The 16,278-nt window shown below is 39.6% G+C and overlaps 1 protein-coding gene across 4 annotated transcripts in view; it reads left to right on the top strand.

Moving 5' to 3' along the window:
* The window catches only part of SHPRH (SNF2 histone linker PHD RING helicase), a 61,892-nt gene extending 52,752 nt beyond the window's left edge, over window positions 1–9,140 (top strand). For all 4 annotated transcript variants that reach the window (XM_017813737.1, XM_017813735.1, XM_017813736.1 and 1 more), the window contains exon 30: window positions 368–9,140. In XM_017813737.1, the coding sequence (XP_017669226.1) occupies window positions 368–464 (97 nt within the window). In that variant the 3' untranslated portion in view covers window positions 465–9,140. The remainder of the gene's footprint in view (window positions 1–367) is intronic.
* Window positions 9,141–16,278: the final 7,138 nt, after the last annotated feature.

The following is a 16,278-nucleotide window of genomic DNA, read 5'->3' as shown; positions in this document are numbered from 1 at the left end:
TTTGGATAAATGTACAGTGGTTGAATGATCCCATGAGAACTAATGTTTTGAAAGTAGTATTAAACGTTATGTATGGAAACTGAAGACAGTCCCTTAAATGTTAAAAGGGCACAGCAGATTATCCCATGTTCTGCTTTTGCTGGGTTTGCAGTGTTTGGTGTTGACTACTGTTAAGGACCGTAGATGGACTTTGTATCTTACTTAGAATGTACAAGAGCAGTAGCTGATCAGTGTACGTGGTTTTCCTGATGAGTTTCAAAGCTGAGCAGTTATTGACTCTGAGCTGTGTGGTCTGTCTCCAGTGCACACAGCTTGTTACTGACATTGATTCTTTCTCTGATGCCTGCATGCAATTTTTTTCCCACAGTCACACCAGCTCTTCCATGAAACAGTCAGAAGCCTCAGTGTTGACAGTGGCAGATTTGGCTGACCTTTTTACAGAGGAAACTGAAGAACTTGAGTAAAAACATTGGTTTGTCCTAATGAAATCAGAAAGTACCTGACCTAATAAGCACCAGGATATAATCCACTTGATCTATCGTTCCTGTAAACATCATTTAACATTTGTTACAGAGTGATTGGAAATTGAAAAGTCTTAATTGTTACTGTTTTATTCTTTGGTGAAGCTCATAGCAGCACACACTTCTGATGGCACTGGAGAAAAGTTGCACTTTGCACATTATACAAAAACATGGATTTTATTCCCAAAGAGCATTTGAGCTGGATGCTAAAACTGAGATCTTGGACCCTTGGTTGAGAGGATTTTTACCATCAGGTTTGATTGGCTAGTAGCTCTGTCTGAGAGCAAAACTATGTGGGTGGTTGGGTGGGAAAGGAAAGCAGAAAAATACAAATATAATTTTTTTTACTGTACAAAGAGTTCTTAGAAAGAATGACTGTAAATTAATATTCTTCTAGAAAGGGCTTGTTAGATTTAATGCAGAGTTACTAAATGTCTTATTGTTAAAACTTCAAATGACTAATCTTTAATAATAATTTGGATATTTGTATTAGGCTTTTAGATATTCATAAAGACTTGTGACCGTTAAATATTTCATTGTTAATGCTTACTTATTGCAAAAAGATGATAATTAAATTATGCTTTTTGTATATATGTTGGTCTGGTGATCAGTTAAAGACTTGAACTTGCTGTACATGTTTTCACTTGAAGCCGTGACTAATTCAGTGCTCTGTTTAAAAAAAAGGCATTTGTTACAGAATTTTCAAAAAATTAATTGGTTAAGCTGCTGATCACTTTGGAATCATATGGTGTGCTTGTGTGCATTTTCTCACTATGATATTTTTGTCTAGTTCTCCCCCTTAAAGATACAGCAATTTAAACATACAAAATAGATGAAATTAAGGTAGGCAGTCTAATTCTTAGGTGCCTGGTCTAAGTTAGATAAACAGTGGAGAGACATGGAACTTTGTGAAGCTTCGTCCTGATATGCGAGATCACTCTACACTATCTCTGTTAACAGTAGATAGTTTGGAAAACAAATCCAGGCTAACTTTTAGACTGCTAAAAGTAGGCAAGATAAATTTTAAGCCTTTTGACATAGGTTATGAATTCACACTTATATAACATTTGTTTCTGAAGGTGTTACAGAAGCAAGCTCAGTTACACAGTTGATGTTAAACACAAGTTTGTGTTTAGAGAGTGAGCATAAGCAACAGGCTATGTCTCTCACATTACAATATTTACTGTTTCAGTAGGCAATGTATTTTGTATATTTTAAAAATCTTACTTAAGATGGAAATTAAAATTAGTCCTGTAAGAAATCTCATTGTAGAATTTTTAATCATGTCAGCTGATTCGTCATAGATTTCTATAGTTATTGAGCTTCTTGAGTTTTGTTTTCAGCCATACAGCATTTGAGCTGCACAGTCAGGTATTAAGCCTATCCACGACAGGCAAGTTTTCTGCTTCTGACAACAGAGGTGAATAGAATTTGCAAGAATAATACTGTAGCAAGAAGTGGGTTTTCTGGCATTTATATTCTGTTGGCCTTCTGGACCAATTGGATACTTTTTTCTAAAGACTATTTGAGTAACTTTACAGACAATGTATCTGTTTCCCATATTTGTAATATGTGCTAGTGGGCTTAGCCCAGAAAGCCAACCGCATCCTGGGCTGCATCAAAAGAAGCGTGTCCAGCAGGTCGAGGGAGGCGATTCTGCCCCTCTACTCTGCTTCGATGAGACCCCTCCTGGAGTTCTGCATCCGGTTCTGGGACCCCCAGCAGACAAAGGACATGGGCCTGTTGGAGCCAGTCCAGAGGAGGGCCACTAAGTTGATTACATGGCTTGAGCACCTCTCCTATGAAGGCAGGCTGAAAGAGTTTGGATTGTTCAGCCTGGAGAAGAGAGGTTCTTGGGTAACCCTAGAGCAGCCTTCCAGTACTCAAAGGGGGCCTGCAAAAGAGCTGGAGACAGACTTTTGACAGGGGCATGTAGTGATAGAACAAGGGGGAATGGCTGAAGGAGGACGGGTTTATACTGAATATTAGGAAAAAATTCTTTACTTTGAGGGTGGTCAGGCACTGGAACAGTTTGCTGAAGGAGGTCAAGGACTCCCCATCTTTGGAAGTGTTCAAGGCCAGATTAGATGGGACTTTGGTCTAGTGGAAAGTGTCTCTGCCCATGGCAGTGGGGTTGGAACTACATGATCTTTAAGGTCCCTTCCAAGCCAAACCACACTACAATTCTGTATGTACATTTTGTTTTGTAGGTTGTTGATTTTTTTTTTGCAGATTACAGTTCGCAGCAAGGCAAATAGAATAGATAGTAGACTTTCTTTAGATGAGATTGATTAAACAGTGTACACAGAAACTGGGACATCTACATCCTTGAACATACGGGGAACTCAAATAACCCTGAGTAACCTGATCCACCTTCGAAGTTGGTCCTGCTATGAGTGGTGTGTTGGACCAGATGACCTCCAGGGATCCCTTCCAGCCTAAATTATTTTACAGTGTACTGGAGATCTTGCTGTACAGACATTCCAGGAACTCTGAGAGCAGCAATATTCCAGTTTCCTCATCGTCTTCAGATAATTTTGATATTGTATGACAATGTGATTGCACAAGAAGCTGCTGTTCACTCTGAGAAATTATATATCTGTGTTAAAAGCTGTGGAAGCACATAGTGTTTACATTCATAGCTCCCACTTTAATTAACTACATGTGAGAAGAATAGTTGTCAGTGAACGTGAAGAAAGAGAGGCAAACTGAAAAATATCTGCTTCCCAAGCTCTTCAAGTTTTTGACTTATTTATATAAAGACAATGGTTATATATATAAAGATGTGTGAGTCTTAAGTGCTGGCTTATCTTTTTCTATACTCATATAACAGCGTGGAATGCCAGAGATCTGGTTGTAGGTGCTCTCCTGACTGCCCTGGAGCACCAGGACCTAGAGCTCTGGAAGTATTACATTAAAGTGTGTACAAAGTCATGTCAAAGCACCTATTGAAACTGGAATGTTGAACTGTTGGAGCATATAGCCAGTATCAGCAGTAAAACAGATTCTTCAAGTTTCACATAATGCTAAATAAAGAGACTAAATGCTTTTTGCCATTCTTTCCAACATTCAGTTTCTTTGACAAAGGTTTTTCTTTCAGACTTCTTACAAGACTTGTCATGAGATGAATTCTTTTTTTTTCCTTTCCTGCTAAGGGTGCAGCTTGTACATCTGCAGTGCTTTTCTCTTATCAAAGCACAGTAAGCTTGATTTCACAGTGCTGTCATGGGTTTTTTTCTCTATCAGAACACTCTTTAAAAAGACAGTATCTTAGCTGAGAACAGTTTGCCCTGTTGTAATGCTTCCAACATACTCACAGAAGACAGAAATCTATAAATACTGACTGCAGTGTTTAAAATAACATTTGTGTGGACATACCCAAGAGTCACGTACCAGATTCTCATGTGTTCTCCTGCTAAAACATGTAAACATGATCTGAGGTGCCAGTATTTATCTAGTGAAGTCAGTCCTTTAAAAATGAGGCTTCAGCTGATTACGAAGACCTCGGTGTTGACCTTTCATCTCTTTCAGTTCTATGACAAAAAATGTTGAAAGTTTTCTTGACTGTAGTTGATGAGGGTTTTAGGACAGGTTTTCTCCCTGTTTAGTTCAGTGCTTTGTAAAACAGAGCTGTCTGCAAATAGTAAACTTCCTTGAACAATGCAATATCATCGTGTTGGAAACTAAGGTGTTAAACTTGCGGTGTAAATTGAGTTCTGTGAATTTCAGTGTGGATCTTTAAATAAATTTGTAAGTTAAGATCCTCCTTGTTCTCTAAATCAGGCTATGCCAGGAAAAGGTTTTCATCTTGACCTGTTAGGTAACTTTTCAGCATACTAATCAAAGTCCAGCACACTACCGTTTTCATGTAGGTCAGATACTACAAAAGAATATTACCTCAGTCTTCTCTTGCATATTCCAAGTTGTATACTAAGGAGTGGACATAAGAGTTGATGCTTTTTATGAGATAGGCCTTCCAAACCACATGTCTGCCAATATCTGTAGATGTATTAGAGTTGTCTGTGAGTGGGGTCCTACGTAGATAAAAAGTCCATAGTTGTTTCCAGTTAAAACCATAATTAGACATACATCCTCTTGTAAGATTCTGTCTGGATTAGTAGCTGAATACAAGTTAACAGCTCTTTGCCACTATCTTTTGCAGTCCTTATGACTGCGTTAACTTTTTTAGGAGTCAGAATTATTTGTTTGGTTAGAACTGTGTTTCAGTTAAATTGGAGAGAAAAAGGTCAGTATTGGTCAATCTTGTGACCAACGTAAGAAAAAATTAACCTTGAAATTTATAGCTCTCTCAAGGTAAGCAATTAGATGAGTTTCTAAAGGAAAACCTTTAGAAAACTTGGGGTTTTTTCTAGATGTAAATAAAGCCTGTTTCTGAAGCTTAATCTAAAGACTTAGTGCTTGAAATCTGTATTTTAAGCTTTTCTATACACTGAAAGGCTACTTACAAAGCCACTGTGCCTGTGATTTTTCTTCCTTTTTTGATTGCTTGAAACAAGTGAGGTCTTTACAAGATTATATGCTATAAATGTAGATTAAAGGAATTTCAGAACGGAGAAAAAATAAGGTTCAAGACATCTCTACCTCTCCCTCTCTGTGTGTTTCCATTTTTCTGTGTCAGTCATCTTGTCACACCCTCCACCCACCCCCATCTCTCTCAGTTTGTTACAAAGAATATTTGTGTTAGTCAGTGGCAGTAGAGTGAAATAGCTAGAGTAAAAACTAGTTTACTGTATCACAGGAAAAGTGTCTGAGGTAAAGGGAATTTTAGCCTAGTATAAATTCTTTTTTATATCTGTAATATTTTCATTTACCACTTTTATTCACCACTGTAGAAGCAGATGTTGAATTTTAGTCTATTAACTTTTATATTTCTAGTTTTATATTATACATCTGACATATAAAAAGGATGCAGTAATCTAATTACTGAGTAATCAGTGAGGCTTACAAGTTTTTACTAGCCAAGTCTATAGGTTTGGGATTCATAAAGTGCACCTGAACCATTGTCACAAATCATGGTGCATCCACTGTCTTCTCCTCTTTAGAGGAGGAGGAGGGAAGAGGTAACTACTGATTCAGTGTCCCAAGTCCCAAGTAGTCACTCCACATATTCTACAGCCATACACTGTGTAAAGAGGACAGTTGAACTCATAGCTTTCAAGTGTCAGTAAGGAATTAAGTCATATGGGGCAGAAGTAAATGATGTAGGGTTTCCAAGTACTAGAATAACTCTCCTTAGACAATTGAATTGTGAGATATCTGTAAACCTCTGGCTTGGCTCCATGCTCTGGCTCGGTTTCCTTCTTTGTATGAGATGTCAGCCTTCCAGGGCTTAACTTCCAAGTTCCTTTGTTTCTTGTATTTATAGAGCTGACACAAGTGAGTGCCCAGCCCAATTAATTCAACTGGACACATATCAAATTTTATCAGTTTAGGAACAGGTGTCAGTTTTCCGTGATGTAACATGTCTTGGTTTGATGGCAGCCTTCACATCAGCTAGAAATTACCTTTTCAAATTCTACCAAGTGAAAGGTCTGACTGCTTACAGGGTGTCTCAAAATGTACATTGTTGGTGTGGGCTGGCCTAGGTAGTTGTGGAGATTTTTATGCCACTTTTCCTTCCATCCTACCTATGGGGGTTAGTGAGCTAGTAAAATTCATTCTGTATTGCTGTGAATTGTCCCCTCCTTATGCTAACAGGTTCTCATCATTGGTCAGACTTACTCTTGACTATGTCATTTGGTTAAGGAAGAAAATCTAGACTGCCTTCCTTGTTTATCATGATGGAGTTAGTCTTGGAGTCTCCTGAAACAGAGGACCACAAATGTGGGGACAGTGACATTCCTTTTATGGATGCTGAAACTTTAGGAGACGAGCTGTATTGGCTGAATGTTCACAAGTCCATGTGGCCTGATGGGATTCATCCCAGCATTCTGAAGGAGTTGGCGTATGGTTTGGAAGAACTCCTCTTGATCATCTACCAAACATCTGGGAGGGTTCCTGCTGACTGGAAGCTAGCTAATGTTGTTCCAGTTTACAAGATGGACATAAAGGAAGACCCAGGGAACTACAGACTTGTTAGTCTAACCTCAGTTCCTGGAAAAATTATACAGATTATACCAGGTACAATTGGAAGGCACACACATATGTTGTTTCTCTTTCAATCTTCTATAAAATCTTAGTAAAGCAATGTAGGAGTTGTGGAAATGATTACACTTTGCTAACTGCTTGTGCCATGGTTAGGTCTTAAAAGCAGCTGATTCTATCCTATAATTTCTGTAACAGATGTACAAAGCCCAGAGCATTTCACCAGCAGCCAGAAAAGAGATGGAGGGAATATCTCCAAGTCCCAGTGATCCATTCATATCTGCTGTTCTTGCACATGCTGCAGTGGAGGTAGAATCTGCACTAGATGGAGCTGGAGGAGAGGGGAGGAGTTTGGAGAGAAAAAATGAGGAACATTTGTAAAATGTTCCTCTGAGTGCCCTTCTGATGATTTTTCTGTGGGTGGAATGAGTCACTGATATGAGCAATGAATAAACAAAGGGTGAAAGATTGTAAGTGTAGCCTATTCATTGGAGCTTAATGTTCATCTAAATGCAGTGGCACATTTTTGTGTTCCTAATTTGACATATTAGTCACTTTCTTACTGACTGTTGCAATGTGAGCATACAGGGCTTTGCAGTGGTTGAACAAATGTGAATATTGAAAAATTTTGTCCCCTGTGATACATGTTTTAATGTGCACCTAAGTCATACAACCAAATGTATGCTGTGGATTTGTGAAGGATGACAGTTCAAACTTACACATTACAGATTGACCTCCCTGAACCAAACAGGCAAGTTTTACTTAATAAAGGAAAGGTAATTAATCACTTCTGCTGTAAATGAACAAGTGTCTCTGAAGAGGCAAGGCAGTGGACTTTGTAATTGCCTCTTGGGAAATGTTGCACCTCTTGAACATTCATGTCTGCAGTGGGGATGAAAGGCAGAAAGCCCAGCCCAGTTCCATTGTGCAGGGGAATGGAGTGCTGAGAAGTCTGGCCAGAAGCTTGAGCCTGCTATGTTAAATGAGGGACGTGTCATAGATATTTCTGGGGAACCTCTTCTTTTGTGTACCTCAATCTTCTAGCATCTCATAAGCATAGATTTTCTGTAAAGTTTCCACAATTCTTAACAGACACTTTCTTCATCAGCAAGCTATCACTGTTCAGTGGAGTTTTTCTCTTTTCCTTGTGGACCATGTATTTCTTTTTTGTTACTTGTTCTTCAGAAAGTTGGGTGCCCCTGAATCATTAACAGCTCTTGTTAAAAGCCTCTAAAATAGAATTGAAGGACATGAAACACCAAAGGGATAGACAAAGTGAATGAAGTGAGGGAGGTTCTACTTCTGCCTAGTAAAGGACACACTGCTGCTGCTGTGGCAGTGGAGACAGATGTGAGTTGGGGAATGGTAGAGGAGGTATCCAGTCCTATCCTGGGGGAATCAATTCTAAAATAGATAGAAAAGGTTTTCTGAGTAACATTGGTCTCCACACTTCAGGAATTCTATTGTTGGGCCCAGGACACTATTTGATCATTTGTTGAGGCACTTGATTCTGTGGAGAGGTTTTAAAGCCCAAAACCACAATCCTGGACTTAAGTCTATAAATTACACACTTTCTGATAGAAAATGTTTTCTTTGATATAAATGAATATTAACAAATACTGTGTCAGGCATTTGCAAGAAATTTGATGGCCTGTAATTTAATTCTAGATTTCAGTGTGGAAACAGAGTAATTTAATTATTTTAGTAATAGAAAGTAAAACTAATCAGTTTTTGCAACAGCAAGTTAATGACTTTTAGAAAGCAATGCACAGGAGAGAAAAGAGCAGTTTTCAATTGTGTTCCAAAACTGAAATTCCAGATAAGCTAGGAAACAAGTATTTTTATTAGCTGCTGTTTCTTTGCATTATACAGATAATGTAATTTCAATGAAATAATTTATTTAGAAAGCAGCAAAACTAAATATTTATTTGAAAATTATTAAGTATGAATAAACATACAACTTAATGTTCCCATGGTCTCTGAGTAACAACATTCCTATCAATAGCCTTTCTTTTGTACTCACGGTTTACTTTCAGAATTACATCATAGTATCTCTTGAGGTTTGCAGCTGTTTCAAAGCCTTTGTGAACACAAATTTTTGTCTTACATTTTCCTGCTACTGAAAAACACTGACTGATGTAACATTCATTAAATAACGTTTTCTTTCCATCTTTCTGGTTTTAGAAAAATAGCTGGTGCCTCTTCTGAGAGACAGTGCTTAATCATTTGCGTTCCTATTCCTCAGTATGTAACTGAATTGTCTGATAGATGTTACCTGTTAAGTAGTATCCTTTAATAGGAATGCTCTGCATGTGTAAATAATTGTTATTCAAAACGAAAATTACAGTACATGTAGAAGCCCAGGGGTCAATCCATAATTATTCTTTCCAGTGTGGTTGGTTGCACCCAGCTCCAAAACTGCTGATTTCTGGAAACAGCTCACACTTCCCTATGGCAGTTCTTCACTACATTCTCCTGCTCCATGGAGACTGGGCCTGTGACATCTCCTCGATAAAGTTATCTGTTGGATCAGTTGTATCATATTTTCTTTCCTAGAATTGTAAATCAGGCCTGGTCAATCCCAATATACACAAACTATTTTTAAGAGTGTGGTATAATTAGGAGACCTCCTTTGCCCACTGGTTTATTACAGTTCATGTGTTAGTGTTTATAATTCCTTTTAACATTTTCAAAATTTAATAAAATATAAAAAAATGTGCACTTGGTTATACCTAGATAGGCCCTAAAGAATAAAGAAAATAGCTGATACATTTCATAAAACCAAACTTCTTGGTAAAGCATGAGAAATTATATTGAAAAGAAGGCATCTTAACTGAGCTTTAAGTCAGCACTCCAGCAGAGCCTTGTTTTTCTGGGCACTTGACAAATACTTTGGTTATAATACAAAGTCCAAATCCAAACCGGGAGATTTTCCATTGAGTTAAATGGTCTGTGGAGAATTATACAGGGAGAGAGAACCTGCAACCAAAGTGCACAGAAGCTGCAAAGGATGTGAGGGTGGCGAAGGGGACTTGCCCAAAGCAAAGTGGAGATGGAGCCCCAGCCTCCCGAGTGCCAAGGCGGGGACCAGGCTCGCCCACCTGAGCCCACAAGCAGCCAGCACTGGCAACAGCGCTTGTCTTGGGATGCTGCCTCGCACAGAGCTGCTGGCACGGCAAGAGCTGGAGCCATTCAGCACAAGCTGTCGCGCACGGTGCCTGCTGGCACACAACGGGATCCTGTTCCTGCTCTTACTGTGGTATTTATTGTATATTGATGCAGCTCCACAAAGGCTCCTCTGACTTGCCTGGTTCCCTGTAATGCTCTCTGCTACCCAGTGTTGTGTGCAGGCAGAGCAAGATTGTCTTCCATGTCCCCCATGCTCAAATGACAGTTTTCAACAGCCATCCTGTGCTGAGCAGCCAGGCAGTCTTCCTCAAGAGATGTCAGTTCTGGAATAATGTGGAATAAAGTCTGACATTGGGGAAAACACCACAACTATTAACAGACCAGAGCATTTTATGGCCTGATATGCTGAAATATTTATGGTCTAAATAAGCAGGAGATGAAGTTTTCCTATCAGAAAGGCAGTACCCCAATTGAAAATGCTGCACACATTGATCAAGGCTTTTATAGATCTTTTATACTCTGGAACAAACAAGTAGCAAAGTGTTAAGTATGTAAGAGGAAGGCACTAAGGCTCTTTGGGGTCCAGTTATTAAAAGATAGTTACATACAAAGTCCACAGTGGGGTCTCATTGAATCAAAAGGAAAATAGCTGGTGCAAGCCACATGCAGGCTTTCATTAAGATGTGTTATGATGGCACTACCTTATGATATCACCTTGTACTAGCACTTGCACTAACAAAGCACACTTACAGCTTGCCAGACAGAAATATCTTTAGTTTTAAATACTGTAATATAATGTATGTGGTGAGAAATGAATGGTAGGATCTCAATGGAATCACCCTGAAAACATCCATTTCATATTGAGGTTTCTCTGTGAAGGAGTCAGGAGCCCCCTCTGGCTTTGACAGCCTTGCCAGCCAGGCTTTGGGTAGGTGAGGATGCACTGCCTATAAACACATGACTGAAGGCTGAGTCGGAACCTTGGCTCCTGACTCCCTCCTGGCTGATAGTGCAAAGTATGCTCCCTTGTGTCAGTACCCATGCAGTGAGCTTGAGGAACTGTGTGCATGCTGGTGATGACTAGGACCTGTAATCCTCATCCAGGGAGGTGGAAAACAGGAGTGTGTGAAGTAGAACTGCAGTAAGAGAAGTGGGAGTGCATAGGTAATGCCTGAAGGGAGCAACTTTTTCTTTCTAACACACGTGCACACACAAGTAAGAAATTATTGTTACACCTAGTTTTCCATTGCTTAGCTATCCGTGGTATCCTGAATGAGGAAGATGGTGTGTTAATAGAACAAAAGTTGTTAAGCATTCATATGGCAAAGGAAAAGGGAAAATTTGGACTTCTGACAGTTAAAAGCTAAACAGAAGTCACAGCCGAAGGGAAAGGTCAAAAGTTAAGGTGTGCTACTGGACATTTCCAATGAGATGTTTAAACAAGTTTTTCCTTTGGGTATGTTTCAGTATCTGGGGACATGTTTCGCTGTCAGTCAGTCCACTGTAAATCTGGAGCTTTATGGAGTTTTTTTTGTGCTCCTGCCAGTGCAACTAAGAGTAAACCTTGTCTCTGGTTACATCCATCTAGAGCAAGCTACAGCTTGCCTTATCCACAGAAGAATTCCTGTTGACTTCATAAAGTTTTTCATGAGTTGGGACATCTGGATGTGGTACAGTAATACTTAACATTGTGATGTTGCTGTAAACACTAGGGTGTTTACAGAAATGAGAGACAAATCAGACCCCTGCTAACTATTTCACAGGAGCATAGGGTTTCTTCCAAGAAAAATATCTGAGCTCTCTAGGGCAGCATCTGCTCCCAGTATTCTGTTCTGCAGGAAAACCTACATTCAGGAAGATTAAAATTAGCCTCCCTGGATAAAACTGTCAGCTTGAGAATCTCCTCTATCTTACAATTGCTAATTGCACTAATTCTCATAACTGTTAGTGAAACTAGTGAGTGCTGAGCAGCTGTCTTTCATCCCTTGGGAGTTCCAGCCTCACTCTACCCTGGGCCAGGGCATGCATCCTTTGATAATTAAATGCTCGGACTCTGTTCAAAGAAACCAGTAAGTGAACTACTATGAAAATTGAGGATGAAGATGATGAATATTTAGAAAGGGAGAGCTGTATTTTAGATACACTTCCCTTGTACCCGAGCCTAAATTTTGGAGACTTTCTGAGTTAGATTTAACATGTGGTTGCATTTCAATTAAATACGAATCATCCATTCAAAGCAGAAACTGATTTGGCCTATTTTTCTACCTCCTGCAGCTCACAATCCACTCCAGCATGTAAAGTAAAAACGAACAGTCAGTGTGACAATTTGGATGACAATTAGTACATAAAAACCTTCATAAGCTGCTTCAGTTACAGTAAGAACTGGTCATAAACCAGCAGGGACTTTCTGTCTGCAGTATGGCAAGAGCATTTGCAGCGCTCTGTGCCAGAGGTTAGCTGGCAATGAGAGGGAACTGCTGCTGCGGAGGTGGAATTAACTGGCTACAGCTTACGTGGATTGATCAAGTTGATGCTAAGCTGGTGACGCAGTGGTAAACAGAGAGCTGGGGCTCTCCCTGCACAAACTCTGCAAACACAAGAAATAATCTTCCCTTTTGCAAAGTACCAGAGGTTATATAAATAATTGCAAAGGTCAGATAGAAAACACCAGGTTTTCCTCAGCCTGGCCAATATAATTAAAATGTTCCCTGATAGGATTGCCTTCTTGGGATCTTAGCACCAGCCTTGAACCAAAGATGTTGCTGGAGTTCTGTCCCTCATTTACCAGAGGGGGAAGTTCAGTACTACTTTCTGATGATGTTTTCAGCAACCCTACCAGCATGATTTCGCTTGGTCAGGAGCTGAGCCTCAGAGAATGAGTCACATTCAAGTAAACATCTTGTGTGGCTGGAGATCATCTCTTCCACATCACCGACTAGATTTGCTGTTACAGCAATGTGAAGCTGAATATCAGCTGTCTATCACTAATACAATATTCAATATTTCCTTTCTACTCTTCCTAGAGACTTCATACATATATTAAAAGAAGGGAAAGACACAGCAGGACCTTCCTGTATCAGATCCAAACCACCACAGTACCACAGCCAATAATAAACATTCCCCTATCCCATCCAAAGGTGTCAGTACGTTCCAGCTTTCTAGTGTCTATGCATGTACCCAAGTCAGACTTTGCAGTGGAAATGGCTGCTGTGTGACGCATGCTGCCTTCACCACCAAGAGGGTCATTACAAGCAAGAACATGAAAAACAAGCTACACAAATGCCCCATTAGAATTTCTTCCTTGCACCTATTGCTGAAATCTGAGAAGAAAGGTCCTGCATCTGACAGGAAAAATAAAGGATGTTCCTTTCCAATCCTGTCTGTTTTTTTTTTTCTGGGGACACTGTGTGCTAGGGACAGATGTGAGAGAAGAGGTGCTTCAACTGTTGCACACAAGACATTCTGGATCTCCACCAGCCAATTTCCAGTTCCCTAGAATCTATAGTTAGCACCAGTAATGAAAATGAAAATAAACACCTACATTTAACAGATGGATGGTCTCTTCTTTTTCCTTTAACCATTTTCTAGGTTGCTGCACTGGTTCCCTCATTTGAATTCCAGGGCCACATGACAGCTGAGCCATGCCTTGGTCAGCTGCTGATGTCAACCTTAACTCTGTGCTGTGGCCTGTGAGACCCCTTGGTAAAGCTCAGAGAGAGGAACCTGTGGTTTTACTAACACCGGAGCACAGTGTAGGCTTGGTTTCTTGCTCTGTGTAGGCTTGGTTTCTTGTTCAAGCTTCATTCAGAAGACTTTTTTTGCTCTTGTCAAGAAGAGATTGGCATTGAAAAGGTTTCCATTGCTACTACTTAATGTGATGTCATTTGTTAAGGAAGTTGTGGGTGGCTTGGGTAAGGAAAAAGAAGGCATCAGGCCCAAATAGTTGCTTAAATTATTTCTCAAAGGAAGTTTTTCAAGATCACTCTGTATTTCACAACTGAAAAATTAGCCTATGTAAAAGGGAAAAAAAAAAGAGTAACAGAATTGTCTAAATTATGGAAACTGTTTGCTATCATGTATAAAAGATTTATTGTATCTCTATTGCTACCGGCAGAAAAGGTGCTGGGCTGGTTCCTAATTTTAGTGATCATTAACCAGCCTGTGTGACAAGGTGTGGGGCAGTAGTTACTGGTTTTCTGACATATTGTTCCAGTGATCTCTGAGTCAGGGAACTGCTAAATTAGATTAGAGCATGATCAGATTTCATGAAGAAGGTCTGAGTCACCCACTCAACCAACCAGGGACAAGAGCTTCCCAACCAAGCTTTGTCCCCCAAGATGTCTGTATCCACAGCATTAATTTCCGAACGGAAAGAGCTACCAAGAGGCTGGCAAAACAGACCCAAGGAAACATTCCTAGGAACTGCTGACTGCTTTCCTCAAGGTGTGCATGTTACACTGTTGCTGAGAGCAGGGCACACACACAGATTTTTACCTTTTTCCTATGCAGAACAGTACAGAGTGCTTCATGAAAGTCCACACTTGGGGTAAGAGGCTGATCCAAACATGATCCAAAGAGAAGAAATGTTTTCCTAAAAATAAAATCTATATTATAAGCCACACTAGTTCTGTGCTATAGACAGCACCACACATAATTAGGGGCTCATAAAGCATTACCAGTAAGTAGAGAGCAGAGTTGTTATTCTGCTGCAGATGTTACTCTGCTAACCTGGGATTTCTAGGCAAAATATACTTTAAATACAATGCCCAGTTTCTGTAAAAGTTTTTGCTGAGTCATTTTCCTTTGAGAGTGATAGTCTAAATGTCCCACATATCCCAGGGGCCAATTTCTTTACTTCACAGCATCTATCCCACCCGTTTCCTGAGTTCAGCTGCAAACTTCTTCAGCTGAATGTTGTCTGATCACACAAGGCCTGTTTCCCATCTGGCATAAATCAGCAGAGGCCCAGAGAAATCAGATGAGGAAGATCTTCCCTAAAGGCTCTTTCCTGAATTGATGATGAGAGGTTTTTCCTGTCATTCACTCATCAGTTTATGAAGCATTGACAAGGAACTATCAGACCTTTGTCACTGTCCCCTCCAGCAGTAGCTGGGAATCTTGCCTCTCTCACTGTGAATTTTGATGCAGAGCATGTTAAAAAAACATCATGAGTTCTTAAATACAAGAAAGCTTGCAATGAAACTCTGGTCCTATCATAGTTCTATTAATATTTCTACAAGAGTAAAGGTTTGCTTTGCAATTCTCATATTTGAATATTTCATCTGTCTCTTTTCTCTTACTTTCACGTAAGTAGATAACAACCTTTACATCTTTTATCACAAGTGAGATAATATTACATCCAGCTCAGTTTGTCATGTAAAAATCTTTTTTTTGTCCTGTCTACTTGAGTCAAATGAAAATGTGTTGGTGGGTAAAACGCTTCTATTTTCTCACTTTACTATGTATTTTGCTGAGTTGCAAGAGACGTGTTCCCATTTGTTGACTGTAGGCAGTCAACGGTGTACAGTGACTTGTATTTCAGGGTGCATGAAGAGATAATGTGGACAATAACATAAATACAATAAAATCCAACTATTCTTTGCATGCATTTTGCTGAAACTGGATAGGGAACACCTACCTACATGGTGTTTACTGCTGTACTTTGACCTCTTACATAATGCTGAGCAATTTGTTATTCTCTCAGTCCATTAACCAGACGTAGCTGAAAAATTAATTTTTGTGTGGTAAGAAGGGAGGGGGTGTGTGAAGGGAGGGGGTGTGTGGAGGGAGGCGGCACAAACACACAATTTGAAGTTGAATTTTGCGATGTGCTCCAATTAAACCAAGGAGAACAAAATTATAAAAATATTGAAATATTTGATATTTTAATTAATTGTTTCATGTTGGAAAAGTAAAAAATATTACTTCAATGCCTTCAGAAAGAAATTTGTTATTTGGCTTTAAAATTACATTTCTCATTTTGCAATTAACCTGCATAAAAACTGAACATTTGAATTGATTCAAAATGTTCCTGTTTCTTGGTCTACTTGTTTTATGATAGATAAAAATCCATTTAATTTCCACCCAGGCAATTTGTTGTTGTTTTCTTTCTTAAGTTTGGCAGTGGATTCAAAAAAACCTCTATTTGTCTAAACATGTTTAGATTTAAGTTATTGGAAATGTCATCTATTATGTAAGTGTATGGTTTAACCTCAGCCACCAACTGAGCCCCACACAGACGCTCACTTCCTCCTCCCTGGTGGGTTGGGGAGGAACATCAGAAAAAGGAGAGAACTTGTGGGTTGAGATAAAGACAATTGAATGGGAAAGCAAAAGCCACACACACAAGCAAAACAGAACAAGGAATTAATTCACTGCTTCCCATGGGCAGGCAGGTGTTCAGCCTTCCTCAGGAAAGCAGGGCTCCATCACATGTGACAATTACTTCAGAAGACAAACACCATCACTCTAAACGTCTCCCCCTTCCTGCTTCTTCCCTCAGCTTTATATGCTAAGCATGGTG

This window comes from Lepidothrix coronata, unplaced genomic scaffold (assembly GCF_001604755.1).
Source record: "Lepidothrix coronata isolate B3197 unplaced genomic scaffold, Lepidothrix_coronata-1.0 Scaffold42, whole genome shotgun sequence".
NCBI classification, from domain to species: domain Eukaryota; kingdom Metazoa; phylum Chordata; class Aves; order Passeriformes; family Pipridae; genus Lepidothrix; species Lepidothrix coronata.
This window is presented reverse-complemented; position numbering and strand designations above follow the sequence as displayed.